We start from the raw sequence: 18,040 nt of genomic DNA, 5'->3' as shown, positions 1-18,040 counted from the left end.
TTGATTATGCGCTGTACAGAAAACTCGACTGCGCCGAAGACACTTTGACGCATTTTTTACTTGTTTTTATTTACTCTCAGTTTTCTCCTCTTGAAAACACGTTCTATTCATAGACATTAAAGAGCCTTTAAGGCATAAGTCATCCTGCTCTCAGACTCAATCCTGCAAGACAGTGGTGGTGAGTGGCGCAATGTCTGTGGAAGGTTTAGGGAATTCTGTGATCTATCGAGGAAGAAATCTGTGTAGGTCTGTGAAGGGACTTGTATCACGAATCTTTCTACACAGATGTTCATCTCTGTCTATATATAATATATATATATATATATATATATATATATATATATATATATATATATATATATATATATATATATATATATATATATATATAATATACATCCATATATATACATATATATTATATATATACATATGTGTGCATAAATACAGTTTGTGTCTGCGCAACACCAAAACGAAGTTCCTCGTTGGGAAAGTCGGTAGAGTTGTCGCCTAGCACTCGTTAGACCCGAGTTCGAGTCTCTGGCCGGCTAATGAAGAATTAGAGGAATTTATTTCTGGTGACAGAAATTCATTTCTCGCTATAATGTGGTTCGGATTCCGCAATAAGCTGTAGGTCCCGTTCTAGGTAACCAACTGGTTCTTAGCCACGTAAAATAAGTCTAATCCATCAGGCCAGCCCTAGGAGAGCTGTTAATCAGCTCAGTGGTCTGGTAAAACTAAGGTATAAAAAAATCTCTCTCTCTCTCTCTCTCTCTCTCTCTCTCTCTCTCTCTCTCTCTCTCTCTCTCTCTATATATATATATATATATATATATATATATATATATATATATATATATATATATATTACATACATATATACATGTACAGTATATATAATATACATACACACATATACATTTATATTATATATATATATACATATATGTGTATAAATACAGTTTGTGTCTGCATAACACCAAAACGCACCTAAACAATGCCTCCCTTCCTATACTCATCTCGAGAGCTCTGTCGGCAACATCAGATCGCCCAAAACTACTCTGCCTTTGTCATGAATATTCTTCCCTTCAATCCACTTCTCCTTTCTTCCCTTCAATCCGCTTCTCGTTTCCTTTCTCCATTTTCTTGCTGCTCTCTCCTCTAATTCCTCGTCCGCAGCAAAACATCAATTTGGGAGAAGGAGGAATGGCGACGCCTCACGCGTGATTCTTGCGGTTCTTTTCCGGTTTGGTGACATTGCAGGGCGTGGGATGAGAATCAGGGAATGAGGAGGAGGTATGAGAAGGAAAGGAAAGAGAAGAAGAGGTATGAGAAGGAGGGAATGAGGAGAGGAGGTATGAGAAGGCAGGGAATGAGAAGAGGAGGTATGAGGAGGAGGAAATGGGAAGAGGAGGTATGAGAAGGACAGAAATGAGAAGAGGGGGTATGAGAATGACGGAATGAGAAGAGGAAGTATGAACAGGAAGGGAATGAGAAGAGGAGGTATGAGAAGGAAGGAATGAGGAGAGGAGGTGTGAGAAGGGAATGGGAATGAGAAGAGGAGGTATGAGAAGGAAGGAATGAGGAGAGGAGGTATGAGAAGGGAATGGGAATGAGAAGAGGAGGTATGAGAAGGAAGGAATGAGGAGAGGAGGTATGAGAAGGGAATGGGAATGAGAAGAGGAGGTATGAGAAGGAAGGAATGAGGAGAGGAAGTATGAGAAGGGAATGGGAATAGGAGGTATGAGAAGGAGGAGGTATGAGAAGGAGGGAATGAGGAGAGGAGGTATGAGAACGAGGGAATGAGGAGAAGTATGAGAAGGAAGGGAATGAGGAGAGGAGGTATGAGAATGAGGAAGTATGAGGAGGGAATGAATAGAGGAGGTATGAGAATGTGGGAATGAGAAGAAGTATGAGAAGAGAAGGTACGAGAATGAGGGAATGAGAAGAGCAGGTATGAGAATGAGGGAATGAGAAGAAGAAGAATGAGAATAAGAATAGGAATACTAAGGTTAGTGGTAGGGGATAGCTTTCTTTGCTTCTTCTTCTTCTTCTTCTTCTTCTTCTTCTTCTTCTTCTTCTTCTTCTGTTCTAAGAAATGGTTTTTGACGAGTCTTGTTCAGGATATGCCATCTCTATGTTTCAGAGGGACAAGTGTGTGGGTGGGTGAGGGAGTTGTGGGGTGAAGAGGGGAGTAGAGAGGGGAGGAGAGGAGAAATGGAAAAACACCTCACTCTGGCGTGCAGTCAAGTGGCCACAAAGAGTCCAATAAAAGGTCACCATAGACTCTGAAGGACGGCGACCAAAGGTCCTCGTCTCGAGAAACCTCAACCCTTGTCCAACTGAAGCCCTTTTGAATGTCATATCCCGTCTCGTTACACCACACTAGGAGAGACGAGGATATTTCCTACTTTTGATGGAAGCCAAAAGGAAGATTTGAGTTGAATTTACCGGTCGACTAAGATACGACTTTTATTTTTATCTATCTATTTATTTATTGATTCGTTCATTTATTTTTTCTTTTAAAAACACAGATATCTTCTTTCTGTATTTCATATTACTTTCTGTTACGTCTTTCAAACGAACTCCATATTCTTCGGAAGCTTGAATTTCAAGTCAATGACCCCTATGGTGGGCTTGTTCCATATGAATATGGTTCACCTTCTGAATAATAATAATAATAATAATAATAATAATAATAATAATAATAATAATAATAATAATAATAATAATAATAATAATAATATTATGTGTTATATGGTTTAATATGGCTTTTCTCCAACACCACACCCCACTCTACCTCTCAGAGGAAGTATCAAATGGGAGTCAAGTCTACTAGGACAAGAAAAAATTAGGCAAAGAGGCCTTTTCATTTTATAGAGCAGCGTTTGAGAGGTGCCTTTTGAATGGTACCTCCCAGAAACTGTACCGTCCACAGTGTCAAAGAGGTACTGTTTTTGACCCTGGAAATCTGATTTTTGAGATGACATTCCCCGTTGTGAAAATGAAAGGCTCGCTTTTGTCCCGAAGGACCTCCTTTTTGTTTTGGCACCCGGAATTCTCTCTCTCTCTCTCTCTCTCTCTCTCTCTCTCTCTCTCTCTCTCTCTCTGGTACTGGAGTACCCAGCCAATCAGGAATAGGAGGGTGAGGAAGTTGAAACATCTTCATAACGCATTAGTTTCATAGGTACAAAATACGTAAGCTATAAATTGCTTAAAACAGGCGCAGAAACAAAGATACTGGAAAGCGGCCTCTTGAGCACCAGGAACCCTTACTATTTGGCAAGGTGGCCCGAGAATTAAAACTTGAAAACGTCAAAAGATTCAATAAGAAGTTAAAGACGTATAAAAGAATTCAGTAAGAAGGAATCCAGACTATTTGGCAAGGTGGCCCAAGAATTAAAACTTGAAAACGTCTAAAGAATTCACTAAGAAGTTAAAGACGTATAAAAGAATTCAATAAGAAGTTGAAAGAATTCAATGAGAAGGAATCCAGACTATTTGGTAAGATGCCCAAGAACTCGAAGAGCGTGAAAATGTCAAAGGAATTCAAGAAGTTAAAGATGTATAATAAAATTCAATGAGGAGTCAAATACGTATAAAAGAATTCAATAAGAAATTAAAGACAAAGTATACAATAAAAAGTTAAAGACATATCTCTTAGAAAACAGTTACAACACGGAAGGACACATCACTCGAGGAAATGATAAAGCGGTAACTGCCAAATAAATGGGGCACGTTTGGTGGGCCCAGGACCCCACTGGATGGGTCGGACGAGGAGGAGGACCCGACAGAAAACCCCGAAAATAAACCAGAAAGACGAAGGAGGAGTCGAAGTCACACTCGAAGTCACACTCGACGATCGAATGGGACGAGAGGTGAACCATGGCCTACGTGAGGTGAGGAATGTAGCGGAAACTGGCGATAAAAAAAGGGGGCAGGGGAAAACTGAAGAAGAGTGTTGGCGAGAATAAGGATTTAAAGGCCAACTGGACGAATAAACGAGTATGAAATGCTTCTGGGCGATCGAGTTTTCTGTACAGTGCATAATCAGGGCCACCGAAAATAGATCTATCTTTCGGTGGTCTCGGTATAATGCTGTATGAACCGCGGTACATGAAACTTTAGCCGCGGCCCGGTGGTGGCCTGTCCTATATCGTTGCCAGGCGCGCGATTATGGCTAACTTTAACCTTAAATAAATTAAAAACTACTGAGGTTAGAGGGCTGCAATTTGGTATGTTTGATGATTGGAGGGTGGATGATCAACATACCAATTTGCAGCCCTTTAGCATCATTAGTTTTTAAGATCTGAGGGCGGACAGAAAAAGCGCGGACAAAAATAGTGCGGACAGAAAATGTGCTGACAGAAAAGGTGCGGACAGAAAAAAGTGAGGACAGAAAAAGTGCGGACGGACAGACAAAGCCGGCACAACAGTTTCCTTTTACAGACAACTACAAAGGCAAAGGAAATCTGAAGAAGAGTGGCAGAGAGAGTAAGGATTAAAGGGCAAATGGTAGAATCAATTAGAGTGTAATGACGTCAATATGAAAGCAGGAAACAGAATGTGGTTTTCCCCTAAAGAGAATTAAGGGTAAATGATGAAATCGACGGTAGAGCGAGATGTGAGCCATGGAGTACATGAGAAAAAGGAAGGCGGCCGGGGGCTGGGGCTGGGTTGGGGCGGCGGGGTTGTTCTCAAAAAAAAAAAAAAAAAAATGTGTGGAATTGAAGGTTTAATGGGACAAGTTTAAACACATGGAAGGGTTCCTGTACAAAATGCAAGTCAGCCTTGTCAGGACAAATATGGATCGAGTTCAGTCGGATCACTTGTTGACTGCAAGTTGATTGTAAGTAATGGATACTCTCTCTCTCTCTCTCTCTCTCTCTCTCTCTCTCTCTCTCTCTCTCTCTCTCTCTCTCTCTCCTCGTCAGGACAAATATGGATCAAATTCAATCTGGTCACTTGCTGATTGTAAGTTAATTGTAAGTAATGGATACTTCTCTCTCTCTCTCTCTCTCTCTCTCTCTCTCTCTCTCTCTCTCTCTCTCTCTCTCTCTCTCTCTCTCAAATACACACACACAAATACGTAGCCCAATGGCTGAAACGAGTGCCTCTTCAAAGAGATTTATTATCATTTATCACTTTGTCAAAATGGCGTCACATAATCTGGGGTCATTGACGTCGCTAGACAGGTGTCCTGGGTTCGATTCCGGAACGTGCCAGAAAGCTTTTGGGCGCTCAGGCTGTCGAAGGGCATGGGGCTAACAACCTCATCCCAGAAAAGTAACAGAGGAAAAAGGAGTTCCGTAAGGTGCCCTAGAATTAAGTGGCTAGTTTTCTAAACCACCTATAACAGGCATTTCTAAATCAGCTGTAAATTGTAGGAACAAACTGTTAATTTAATGCTCGTGCGCGTGCACTCACACACACACCACACACACACATACATAACATACTCATATTGTACATACAAATATATATATACATTATATATATATATATATATATATATATATATATATATATATATATATATATATATATATTTCTATAATAGATTTTGTATTTTTCCTACTTTTATATTTCTCATTTATGTCATTATTATCTAATCTTCAATATTATTATTTTGTCATTATTTTTCATGGGGGGGGGCCACGTGCCCAGGTGCCACCCCCCTGGATCCACCAGTGCATACAACAGCCCAAACGTTATTGCACACCCACGAAACGATTTCCCAAAACACAAAGAAAAAGTTACCTGGCAAAGGTCACGGGCGAAAGAAATAAAGAATTCCCACGAAAGACAATACAAGAAAAGCTGGCACATAAATTGATATTATTAATACCTGCTGATTAGGGACCATAACACTAATGCATTGGACGATATTTCTTAATCTGTCGGTAGAGACACGTTCTCCTTTGTTACGAATGTCAAGGTTGTATGATAGAATAGAACAGAATAGAATAGAGTACAGAATTCAGGCCACACGCCAAGCGATTGGATCTACGAGGTCATACAACGCTGAAACGGAAATTGAGAGGAAAAAGATTTGACAGGTGTAACAGGAGGAACACCTCGCAGTTGCACCATGAAATAATTGTTAGGAGAGAGTAGATAGCAAGGGGGAAGAAAGATAATATGAATGGAGGGACAGTAAAAGGAATGAAAGGGGTCGCAGCTAGGGGCCTAAGGAAGGGACGCTGCAAAGAAACCTTGAGTAATGCCTACAGTGCACCCTGTGAAGTGCACTGAGGGCACTAACCCCCCTACGGGATCCTCTTTCATGACATCACTGTCTGGACTGACATGACTTCAATTTCTTGCATATCTCGAGATTTCTGCATCTTTGAAGTTGCTGTTGCAACTCACTGACCAGCTTGGGTGCCTTATAATCACGCGTAATTATGCGGTTAATTTATCAGCAGGAGTTAAAACTTTCATTAGACACAGAAGTGTGCAACGATGAACCAAAATGTGTATCTTGAAAACTTGAGGTTTATTTCCGAGGAAAACCTCAGCAACTGAGTTGGAAAATCCTGTCACGAAACGACGTCTTAAGACATTATTGAGTTGCCTCTTTGTTGTATAATTACTGACCGCCTAAAAACTTGCATACCTTATCCGTGAGAACACAACTCGTTCATACGTATATAGAAGAGTATTCTAAAGGGTATTGCACTGAAAGCCTTAAAAAAACGTTACCCTAGCCATGAGAACAGAACTCGTTAACATGTACATATAAGAGCACTGTACTGACAGCCTTAGAAGTTATATACCTTATCCTTAAGAACAGTACTCGTTAACATGTACATAGCAAAGTATTGTACTGACAGCCTAAGAAGTTATATCCCTTAGCCTCAACAACAGAACTCGTTAATTTGTACATAGAAAAGTATTGTACTGACAGCCTCAGAAGTTATATACCTTAGCCATGGGAACAGAACTCGTTAATAGGAACACAGAAACTTATTTTTTTCCAGTTTTTATTACCGAAAAAGTTACTAAATAAACATGTAGATCGTCCCAAGTTTCATCACGACGCAAGGAGTACTGCCCCTGGGGAAATCCCAACAAGGAGATACCAAGCATGGCAACGATTTGCCAGGGGAAATACCTAAAGTTTACAGAGCACAAAAGAAATTACATCTCCTATAACGTCCAACAGTTTTATTACACCGAAATCCTTCCTGTTCTTCTGTTTATTCAGTATGTATGTATGTATGTATGTATGTATGTATGTATGTATGTATGTATGTATGTATGTATGTATATTATATAATATTTATTTATATATATACAGTATATTATATATATATATATATATATATATATATATATATATATATATATATATATATATATATATATATATATATATCTCACACAGGTAGAAATTCATAACACATTTATCTCAGAACTACTTCTGTACCAATGCTAATCTCAACACCCCTTGGTTTGGTGTTTTGGTTAGAATATGCCCACCACTTTCGTCCTCCAATGGAGCTCTCCTTCCCTCAATAAACGCTCCAAGAAGAGGTCCACTGGAGGACGAAACTGCTGGGCAGATTCTAACCAAAACATCTTCCATTTTCCTGTGTGGAGTACAAGTGAATGCTATATCTTCGCGTGTAAGAAGATGTCCAGTATCGTCTCGTTCTTCGTCTAACCTCCCCTTGCGCAACACTCAGGAATCCGCCTGTTATCTGTCTTACTTTCCCAGTCGGAATTCCAGTCCGCACTCCTTCGCAGGCATGCGAGAGGAAATGTTATGCATCCACAATTCTCGCAATCGGCGTTATCACAAATCCTCGTGTGAGACCGCTCGCAGACCAGACCTGTCACGGTTCCTGGCATATTCTAACACGAGCTTCGCTTTCATCATAAAACTTTCCCATCCCTGGTCACAAATAATCTTCAAGACTCACACACACGCTCACACATACAAACACACACACACACACAAACATACGCACATACACACGCTCACATACTCATAGTGTAGCACTGCCGCTGAACAGGCAGTCGACAAGTTTGCGCCGAAGATGTTTGGCATTTCTGAGTGGTCACCCAGACAAGAATTGCCTATACCAAACGAATGCACTTACAGTAGTATGTATGTATGTAAATATATATATATATATATATATATATATATATATATATATATATATATATATATATATATATATATATATATATATATATATATATATATATATATAAATGTGTGTATGTGTTCCATCTATGTGTATGTACATATACTGTTTGTGTGTGTTTGTGTACAACGTTTGCGCCACTGAAAAGCTCATTTCCTGTGATTTCATTCTTCACTATCGTCAAAGTGAACTGAAACTGAAGCGACCATCTACAGGTAGTCAAAAGGGAGGTGGAGGCAGCTTTTACGCCGCTCGTAACGGTACGCCAATCGTCTGCGGTTACGCAAATTACCAAAAATCTAGAAATAAAGTCGTAGCTAAAACGCACCCAAAGCAGATTCTAATCCAGCCCGGGAGGCTTAGCCCTTCCCTAGTCTCGACGTAAAGTCACTAGGCAGAAAACGGTCAACCCAATAAAACCTTAACATCTATCGAAAGGCCAGACATTCTGCCTGTCAGGAACAAGTCACAAAAAATGGCAAAGTCTTTTATACAATACTGAAAACTCCAGTGATACTTGGATAGTGGTGACGACTGACTTGCGTGACGCGAGTCATCTCAGCCAACAAAACTCGGTTCACCGTTACGCTAAAAGAAGACTCCCTTTTCGGGAACGCTGGCTATAGGATGTCATCCTCATCCTAGATCCCGAGAGAGGAAACGCCCTCCCGCAAGTAGGATGACTGGGGCATCCAACCAGCAAGAGCTTCGCTGTCACAGGTGCCAAGCAGAATCCGACGAGTGCTTGGGGTGGCTTACCTGTTATTCTCCTTATTTTTAGGTTGGAGGACCTGCTGTAGTCAATTACAGTTAGTTACAAGTTTACAGAATTCGTGAATAACTAGCTCCTTTTTTGTCAGGGAATAGAATACAATAGGATAGGATATCAAATTGAGGCCTACGGCCAAGCGCTGGGACCCGAGGTCATTCAGCACTGAAAGGAAATTGACAGTGAGAACGTCTGAAGGGTGTAACAAGAGGAAAACCTCGCAGCCGCACTATGAAACAATTGTTAGAGGGGTGGACAGTCAGATGGAAGAAAGAGAATATGAACGGAGGCACAGTAAAACGAATGAAAGAGGTTGCAGCTAGGGCCGAGGGAACGCTGCAAACACCCTTAAGTAATGCCTACAGCGCACCACGTGAGGTGCACTGACGGTGCTACCCCACTAAGGGGCCTTTTTTGACATAAATATTTTTCAGTTCTAATCATGGAAGAGATGGTAAAAATACAAGCAAAGTTTGGTTTCTTCTATCCAGACTCGACAATGGAAACCACCTGGTTACCCTTTCCTTCTTAGTGACGTAAGGCAAATTATCTCCATGTGAGGAAAACATCCTAAGGGAACAAAAATAGATTTGAGAACAAATGATAACGAGATTCAGAGAGTTACGTAATCTTGATTCATATCCAATGTACCATGAGCCTTTTTGTTTTTGTTTATCCAATTGATATATAGTAGTCTACCAACCTATAATTAAAAGTTACTACCAGTTTTATTGTGTAGTAATATGATGCATGAGGCATGTTGCCTGTCACCTGAAAACTATTTCTCCTCGAGGCAACTTTAACCCAAACTGATTTCTTGACAGAATAAAAAAATAAAAAAAAACGAGCTCAGGAAACCACAGACTCCACAGAGATCTGATATTCAGTCGTTGGAACATAGGTTGAAATCTCATAGACTGAAATGGTTTGGACAGATGAAGGGAACGGGAGAGCTTTAATAGCTCGAAAAGAAATCTCTGCGAAATCACAGGTAAAAGGCATCGATAAATATATATCCCTGACGGGAGTTGAGACAGGGGGTGCAGGACAGAGTGGGAGAGAGTGGAAAGGGAGAATTTAATGGACAACTTCCATGATGATGACGATGATGGTGATGAAGCTGTTAAATCGTATATGGCTGTTGATCATTTTTGTGCTGAATGTCATAATATTTATCATTTTTGTGTTGAGCGTCATAATATTCCTTCTGGTATTTTTAAGAGGCATGGTAGCATTGATTATGGAGAACAGGATACCCAACAGAGGATGTATGTGTATATATGTATATGTATATATTATATATATACATATATACAGGTGTTTTTATATATATATATATATATATATATATATATATATATATATATATATATATATATATATATTATATATATATATATATATATATACTGTATATATATATATATATATATATATATATATATATATATATATATATGTATGTATATATCATATACATACACACTATAATATATATATATATATATATATATATACAAACACACACATATACATATATATATATATATACATACATTTACATATGACTCGTGTTGCTGACCTGTAGTTCATGGCGATAAGCTCTTCTTACCTTGCAAGCGGCAGAGGAGGAGTATTTGGGCAGGACTGGAATGCCCAGGGGGTTATCGAGCCCAAACAGGGGCGGGCGACGAAGTTTGGAAGTCATCCTCCTTCTCCTCTCCTGGGCTGCGACCGAACTTCTGTTCAGTTCAACTTCTTCCCACGCACAGCAGCACTACGACACAGGAAAGCAAGACGACCATACAACCGTACCACCGAGAATCTGAACAATCACAGCGATCAACCGAAATCCGAGTGGAAGAGAGAAGATCGGGATCTATTCTTCCTAATTTTCAACTTTTATAGATATATATACTCTCTCGGGAAGCTTCTGGGGCTCACTTATCGACACAGGTTGTTCACCCGTTCCGCAACGAGTACGACTCCCGAGGAATGAGGTTGAATGACCTGGCAGGCTTCGCTTTAACAGCTGTTAACTCCTACTGCAACGACAACCTTGTCATTCACTGGACACCTTCCACTGAATCGCCGGACGCACAACGAGCGCGGGTACACTCCAGGCCGTCTCGCGAGGGGCTATGACGTCAGGTCTCTGCTTACGACCGCTCGTTCCCAGAGCCTTTTAAGAAGTTGCCAGTGACTCCCGGGGAGTTCATCTCGGCGCTTCTAAAAAAAGAGGACTGGCTGGTGAAGCTGAAATGTGTTCGCATTCAACAGGCAGGTAGATGGTAAGCTCCGGTACGATTTAGGGGAACGGAATACTGTAACGAAAATTTCCTTCCTTCATACGGGCAAATTATCTAGGTCTAATTTCCATATAAAAGATGAGGTTATAATATATCATAAAATGTTGCAGAAACCCGCGAGATTCAATTTCGGCGAGTGATTTCAGCGCAGCCGAAGCGTTATCATTAACGGCACAGAGACAGAATAATATATAGTAAAATGTTGCAGAAACCAGCGAGATTTAATTTCGGCGAGGGATTTCAACGAAGCCGAAGAGTTATCATTAACGCACAGAGACAAAATAATATAATATAGTAAAATGTTCAAGAAACCCGCGAGATTTAATTTCGGCGAGTGATTTCAACGCAGCCGAAGAGTTATCATTAACGGCACAGAGACAAAATAATATATAGTAAAATGCTGCAGAAACCCGCGAGATTTAATTTCGGCGAGTGATTTCAACGAAGCCAGAAAGTTTTTCATTATCGGCACAGAGACCAAATAATATATAATAAAATGTTCAAGAAACCAGCGGGATTTAATTTCACCGAGTAATTTCAACGCAGCCAAAGAGTTATCATTACCGGCACAGGGACGAAATAATGTACAGAAAAATGTTCAAGAAACCCGCGAGATTTAATTTCAGCGAGTGATTTTAACGCAGCCAAAGAGTTATCATTACCGGCACAGTGGCAGAATATGAGTAAATCTTCATTTCTGAGAAAAAAAGATTCTTCTCCTCAAACTTTGTGTTTAAGAACAACTCTTTAGCCTTTTGTTGGTTCCAGTTGATGCAAGATACCATTAATATTATCAGCTGAAAAGTGCGTTTTCTCTCTCGAAATAACTCTCGAAGCTTAAACCTGGTAAAGATTTCTGAATAAGCATAATAATGAAACACATGTATACATGTAAGCTTTCTCTGGGTGTGTGTGTGCGTGTGTGTGAAGAAAATAATGCACGCGAAGCTCTCAAACCTAGTCAGATACCGTTTAAGGAAAACTCAGTACCTTACTGAACAACAATGCTAACTTACAGATTTCTCTTCATGGTGTGAGTGTCATAATGCACAAAACCCGGAGTGGGTTAGTGCCGTCAGTGCACCTCATGCGGTGCACTGCAGGCATTACTTAAGGTTCTCTGGGGCGTGCCTTCGGCCCCTAGCTGCAACTTCTTTCGTTCCTTTTACTGTACGTCCTTTCATATTCTCTTTCTCCCATCTTACTTTCCTCAGCTCAACTCAACTGCTTTGAGGTTTTCTTCCTGTTACACCTTTCAAACCTTTTACTGTCAATTTCCGTTTCAGCGCTGAATGACCTCATAGCTCCCAGCGCTTGCCCTCTGCCGTAAACTCCAGATTCCATTCTATTCTAGCGATGGGTGGAAAAAGTGGCGTTAGGGGTGATGAAAATGATTGTTCTCGACAGAATGGCTTGGGACAGAACGGAAGAGTTCTCGCCGAAGAAAAGAAAGTTGGCGTAATCACCTGAGATAGATATGTATAAAAAAGTTACGAACCGCCTATTGTGACACGAGATGGCACTGCTGATCTTTCGACCTTAGAGACACGTTGGGCAATCAATGACATCTATTGCCGGTATTGTTCGTGCATTCACAACCCGCTCCCCCCCACCTCTCTCTCTCTCTCTCTCTCTCTCTCTCTCTCTGTAGATTTCAACCCCAGTACTTTGCTAGGGTAAAATTATATAGATTCGTCACGTGTATGCTATTTATAAAATACGTACATATGTATGCATGTAGTATGTATTTATATGTTTATATAAATACACGAGGAAGGCAACCACTGTACGTGTGTGTGTGTGTGTATATATATATATATATATATATATATATATATATATATATATATATATATATATATATATATATACGTATCTATCAATCTATATATATATATATATATATATAGATGTATATATATACATCTATTTATATATAGATTGATAGATACGTGTATGTATATATATATATATATATATATATATATATATATATATATATATATATATATATATATATATACACACACACACACACGTACAGTGGCCGCCTCCTCGTGTGAGCGAACGAAAACTAATTAATCATTATCATCACCATCATCATCAACATCATCATCTTATTACTAATCCGTGCTTATTCAGTCACCCGTGAAACCGGCCACACAACCTCTCGCTAAAAAAAAAAAAAAAAAAAAAAAAAAAAAAGAGAGCTACGCAAGAATTACTAGGCGGTCGCAATCACACAATTATCGTAAAGCCATTGTTGCGTCAAATAACCTCGCCTGTGCAGTTTTCGCTGGCAAAGATCGTCGGAAGACATTTTCACATCGCAAGTGAGAAAATGCTTAACACAGTCCGATTTTATCAGTTGAGTGGACTATGAAGTGACTTCTCGGTCAATCTGCTATTGTTTTGGTTAGATCTTTATTAATTTTGGATAGGTGAATATACAGAATTGCTTTACTGATCTGCAATTGCTTTAGTTAGTCTGAAATCATTCTGAATAGGTGAATCATACAGAGCTGCTTTATCAATCTGCAATGGCTTTAGTTAGATTTGTATATATTTTGGATAGGTGAATATACAGAATTCTTTTATCAATTTACACTTGCTATAGATAGCCCGTATTCATTCTGGATAGGTGAATATACAGAATTGCTTTATCAATCTCTAATTGCTTTAGTTAGATCTGTATTCATTCTGGATAGGCGAACATACAGAATTATTTTATCAGTCTACAATTGCTTTGGTTACTCTGTATTCATTCTGGATAGGTGAACATACAGAATTATTTTCTCAATCTACAATTGCTTTAGATAGTCTGTATTCATTTTAGATAGGTGAATATACAGAATTATTTTCTCAATCTACAATTGCTTTAGATAGCCTGTATTAATTTTAGATAGGTGAATATACAGAATTATATTATCAATCTGCAAGGAGCAGCATCAAAATAACAGCAAGTGAATCCAAGACATGACGAAGTTAACTTCGTTGATTATTGTCATTATTATTATCATTATTCAGAAGATGAAACCCATTCATATGGAGCAAGCCCTCAGGGGTCACTGACTTGAAATGCAAGCTTCCAACGAATATAGTGTTCATTAGGAAGAAGTAAAAGGAAGTAAAGGGAAATACAGAAAGAAGAGATCTCACTTATTGAAAAGAGAAAAAAAAAAATAATAAATACATAAACTGACAAAAATTATTAAAATGCGAGAAGAATAGCATTAGGGTAATAATGCATTGCATTTTCGCTTGAACTATTGATAGCATCATTAAATAGAAACTGCTTAGCTGCCCCTGAAACGCTCTAGACTGCATGTAATGTTAAAACGAACGGCCATGAAAACCAAACTTCCCCCCAGAAAAAAATTCCAAGCATAAAATAAAAGCAGGTGAACCCGAGACATGACGAACTCAACTTCGTCGATTGAGAGCGCTATTGCACAGCAGCTGTAGGAGGAGGTCGCCGTGTCACCGCTCTTACAACAATGAAGACACGGTGCTTTTGTCTGTGTGTCTCTCTGATTGTGGCAATCCCCCTTTCGTTCCCGACAATAAACGTCTCGGGGACCCACCTTCCTTTCACCACTCCCCTGAAGACATTTTCTCTCTTTATCCGACGTCGCGGCTGCGGAATGATTGCCTTGCTTCTCCTGCCCTGTTCCTTTCCCTCCTTGCCAGTGAGGGCTTCTAATTCCGTCATTAGGGATCCTCGTTTGCTAAAGGTGTCACGCCCTTCGTGTGTGCTATTAGGTTCGACGTGAGCACTCTCAGAGTGTTCTTTACATACAGTCGAGTTTACTCTAGTTAGTCTGTCTCTTTCCATTACTACACTGTTCGATAGTTTGCATTTTGATTGGCGAGGTTATTCAAGTTTACCGGAATGGAATTGAAACCTGTCCTCACAAGACATATTTTGGTAAAATATCTAAACACTGGCTTCGTTTCCTTGTGTATTACAGCCCCTAAATGCTGGAATTTATTTTCACTGAAAAATATCAGTTTTCCTTCTTGAAATCTGTGTTCTCAAGATACACATCTTGGTAAAATACCTTAACACAGGCTTGTTTTCTTTTTACATTACAGCCCCTAAATGCTGAAATTAGTTTTCATCGAACAATTTCAGTCATTTAATTCTTACAATCTGTGCGCTCAAGATACATATATTGGTAAAATACATAAAAATAGGCTTTTCTTTGTGCGTTACAGCTCCTAAATGCTGGAATTTGTTTTAACTGAAAAATGTCAGAGGCTTTTAATTCTTGAAATCTGTGTTCTCAAGAGACATATTTTGGTAAAATATCTAAACAAGGCTCTTCCTTTTCTTGTGCACTACATCCCCCAAATGCTGGAATTTACTTTCACTGAAAAATGTCAGAGTCATTTAATTCTTGAAATCTGTGTTCTCAAGTTACATATTTCGGTAAAATACCTAATACTGGGCTTTTCTTGTGCATTGCAGCCCCTAAATGCTGGAATTTATTTTCACTGAAAAATGTCAGTCATTTAATTCTTGAAATCTGTGTTATCAAGATACATATTTTGGTAAAATACCTAATAATGGGCTTTTCTTGTGCATTGCAGCCCCTAAATGCTGGAATTTATTTCCACTGAAAAATGTCCGAGTTATTTGAGTCTTGAAATCTGTGTTATCAAGTTACATATTTTTGTAAAATACCTAATAATGGGCTTTTCTTGTGCATTGCAGCCCCTAAATGCTGGAATTTGTTTCCACTGAAAAATGTCAGAGTCATTTAATTCTGGAAATCTGTGTTATCAAGACACATATTTTGGTAAAATATCTAAACACGAATTTTCTTTTTCTTTTTACATTACAGCCCCTAAATGCTGGAATTTATTTTCACTGAAAAATGTCCGAGTTATTTAAGTCTTGAAACCTGTGTTATAAGTTACACATTTTGGTAAAATACCTAATCTGTTTCCACTGAAAAATGTCTGAGTCATTTAATTCTGGAAATCTGTGTTCTCAAGTTACATATTTTGGTAAAATACCTAATAATGGGCTTTCCTTGTGCATTCCAGCCCCCAAATGCAAGAGATTCCAGTTCGAATGCCACAGCGGCGAGTGCATAGCCATCTACAACGCCTGCGACGGCATTCCTCAATGCCAGGACCAAAGTGACGAGGATTCCGCGCTGGGATGCCCAGCAGGTAGGTATGACGAGAACAGCCATCCAAGTCTCAATGATCAGAAATCATTTTTTTTTTCTTATATATGTCTCTTTTAACTCTGCCTCATCAATGTCTTTTTTATCTTTCTTATCAGTGTCTTTTATCAGTCTTATTAGTATCTCCTTTACCAATCTTGTTATCTACGTTTCTCCGCTTTCTCCTCTGTCTTGTTACTTCATGTGATATTCAGTGATATATATATATATATATATATATATATATATATATATATATATATATATATATATATATATATATATATATATATATATATATATATATATATATATAAAGTTTATAGTTTGAGAATTTCTCCTTAAGTGTTCCATGATCTTGATAAATTTTCTTACAAAGTACTTTACAAAATCCTTTGGCCTCGCTGCCTCACACTGATTCATCAAGGTATCTATCTGTCTTCTTATTTCATATTCCAACGTTTTTCTCAATTGTAAGCTTATCTCATTCTCAAGCTTCATGAATGCCTATTTCAAAAGAAGCTTAGAAACACTGGACTCAACAACAAGGTTTGTTGGCTCAAAAGCTTAGATGACTGAAAGGACATCTGAAGTAAGTTTATTTATTGTGTGTGTGGGTGTAGGTGTGTCTAGCTATTAATCTGTTCCATCTCGTCAGCATCTACCGAGGGCGCCGCCCCTGTGAGGGGGACCGGAAGTGCCTCTGGTCCCTATACCGCTTGGGAAAATCAGCCCCCTCCGAGGGACAATGCTTATGGTACGTAGAAAATTATTTTTATTTACTTTATTTGCTTTTGTGTCTATAAATACATGTATTATATATATATATATATATATATATATATATATATATATATATATATATATATATATATATATATATATATATATATATATATATATATATAACGTTGATGGCCGAATGGCCAGTGGACTAGCTGTCATTTTATCTGAACCAAAAGCCCAGGTTCGAACCCTGGCCGTGGCAGATACACTTGGCGCTTATAATTCCCCTAGGGTGTAAGTTCTTCTAAATGCAGAGTGAATTGGATATTGAGTGATGCTGGTGTGTATCCGTCATATATATATATATATATATATATATATATATATATATATATATATATATATATATATATATATATATATATATATATATATATATATATATATATATATATATATATATATATATATATATATATATATATATATATATATATATATATATATATATATATATATATGTGTGTGTGTGTGTGTGTGTGTGTGTGTATGTATGTATAAGTACACATGTGAATGGATAGCCTAATGAAAAGAGAATACAAGAAAAAGTATTTAATCTCCGCAAATTTCCTTAAGAACCTAGCAGCGTCACCTACAATATAAACGACCAAGTTATACAGAAGGAATTAACATACTTCACCAGACGGAACTACTTGCATACTGTACCATTTACCAACATCAACAGTCGTTAATATGCGGAAACACGCCCAAGGGAATCCAACAGGTAATTGTCGAATTTCGTCACACTGGGAGAGAGATTTATCGAAGCAGAGAGAGTGTTTGTGTGGTGCTGTCAGAGTCCTCCTCCAGAGTTTGAGTAAGGGTTGCAAAATTGGCCGT

At 38.5% G+C, this 18,040-nt stretch overlaps 1 protein-coding gene across 1 annotated transcript in view; it reads left to right on the top strand.

Moving 5' to 3' along the window:
• Nucleotides 1-18,040, top strand: part of LOC136840190 (transcription factor mef2A-like) — a 35,956-nt gene that overhangs the window by 2,043 nt on the left and 15,873 nt on the right. The window contains exons 2-4 of the mRNA XM_067106684.1: nt 1,264-1,385; nt 16,290-16,418; nt 17,073-17,171. Of these exons, the coding sequence (XP_066962785.1) occupies nt 1,264-1,385; nt 16,290-16,418; nt 17,073-17,171 (350 nt within the window). The remainder of the gene's footprint in view (nt 1-1,263; nt 1,386-16,289; nt 16,419-17,072; nt 17,172-18,040) is intronic.

Source organism: Macrobrachium rosenbergii, chromosome 1 (genome assembly GCF_040412425.1).
Source record: "Macrobrachium rosenbergii isolate ZJJX-2024 chromosome 1, ASM4041242v1, whole genome shotgun sequence".
Lineage (NCBI taxonomy): Eukaryota > Metazoa > Arthropoda > Malacostraca > Decapoda > Palaemonidae > Macrobrachium > Macrobrachium rosenbergii.
Note: the sequence above shows the minus strand (reverse complement) of the source record. Positions and strands in the feature narration are given on the sequence as shown.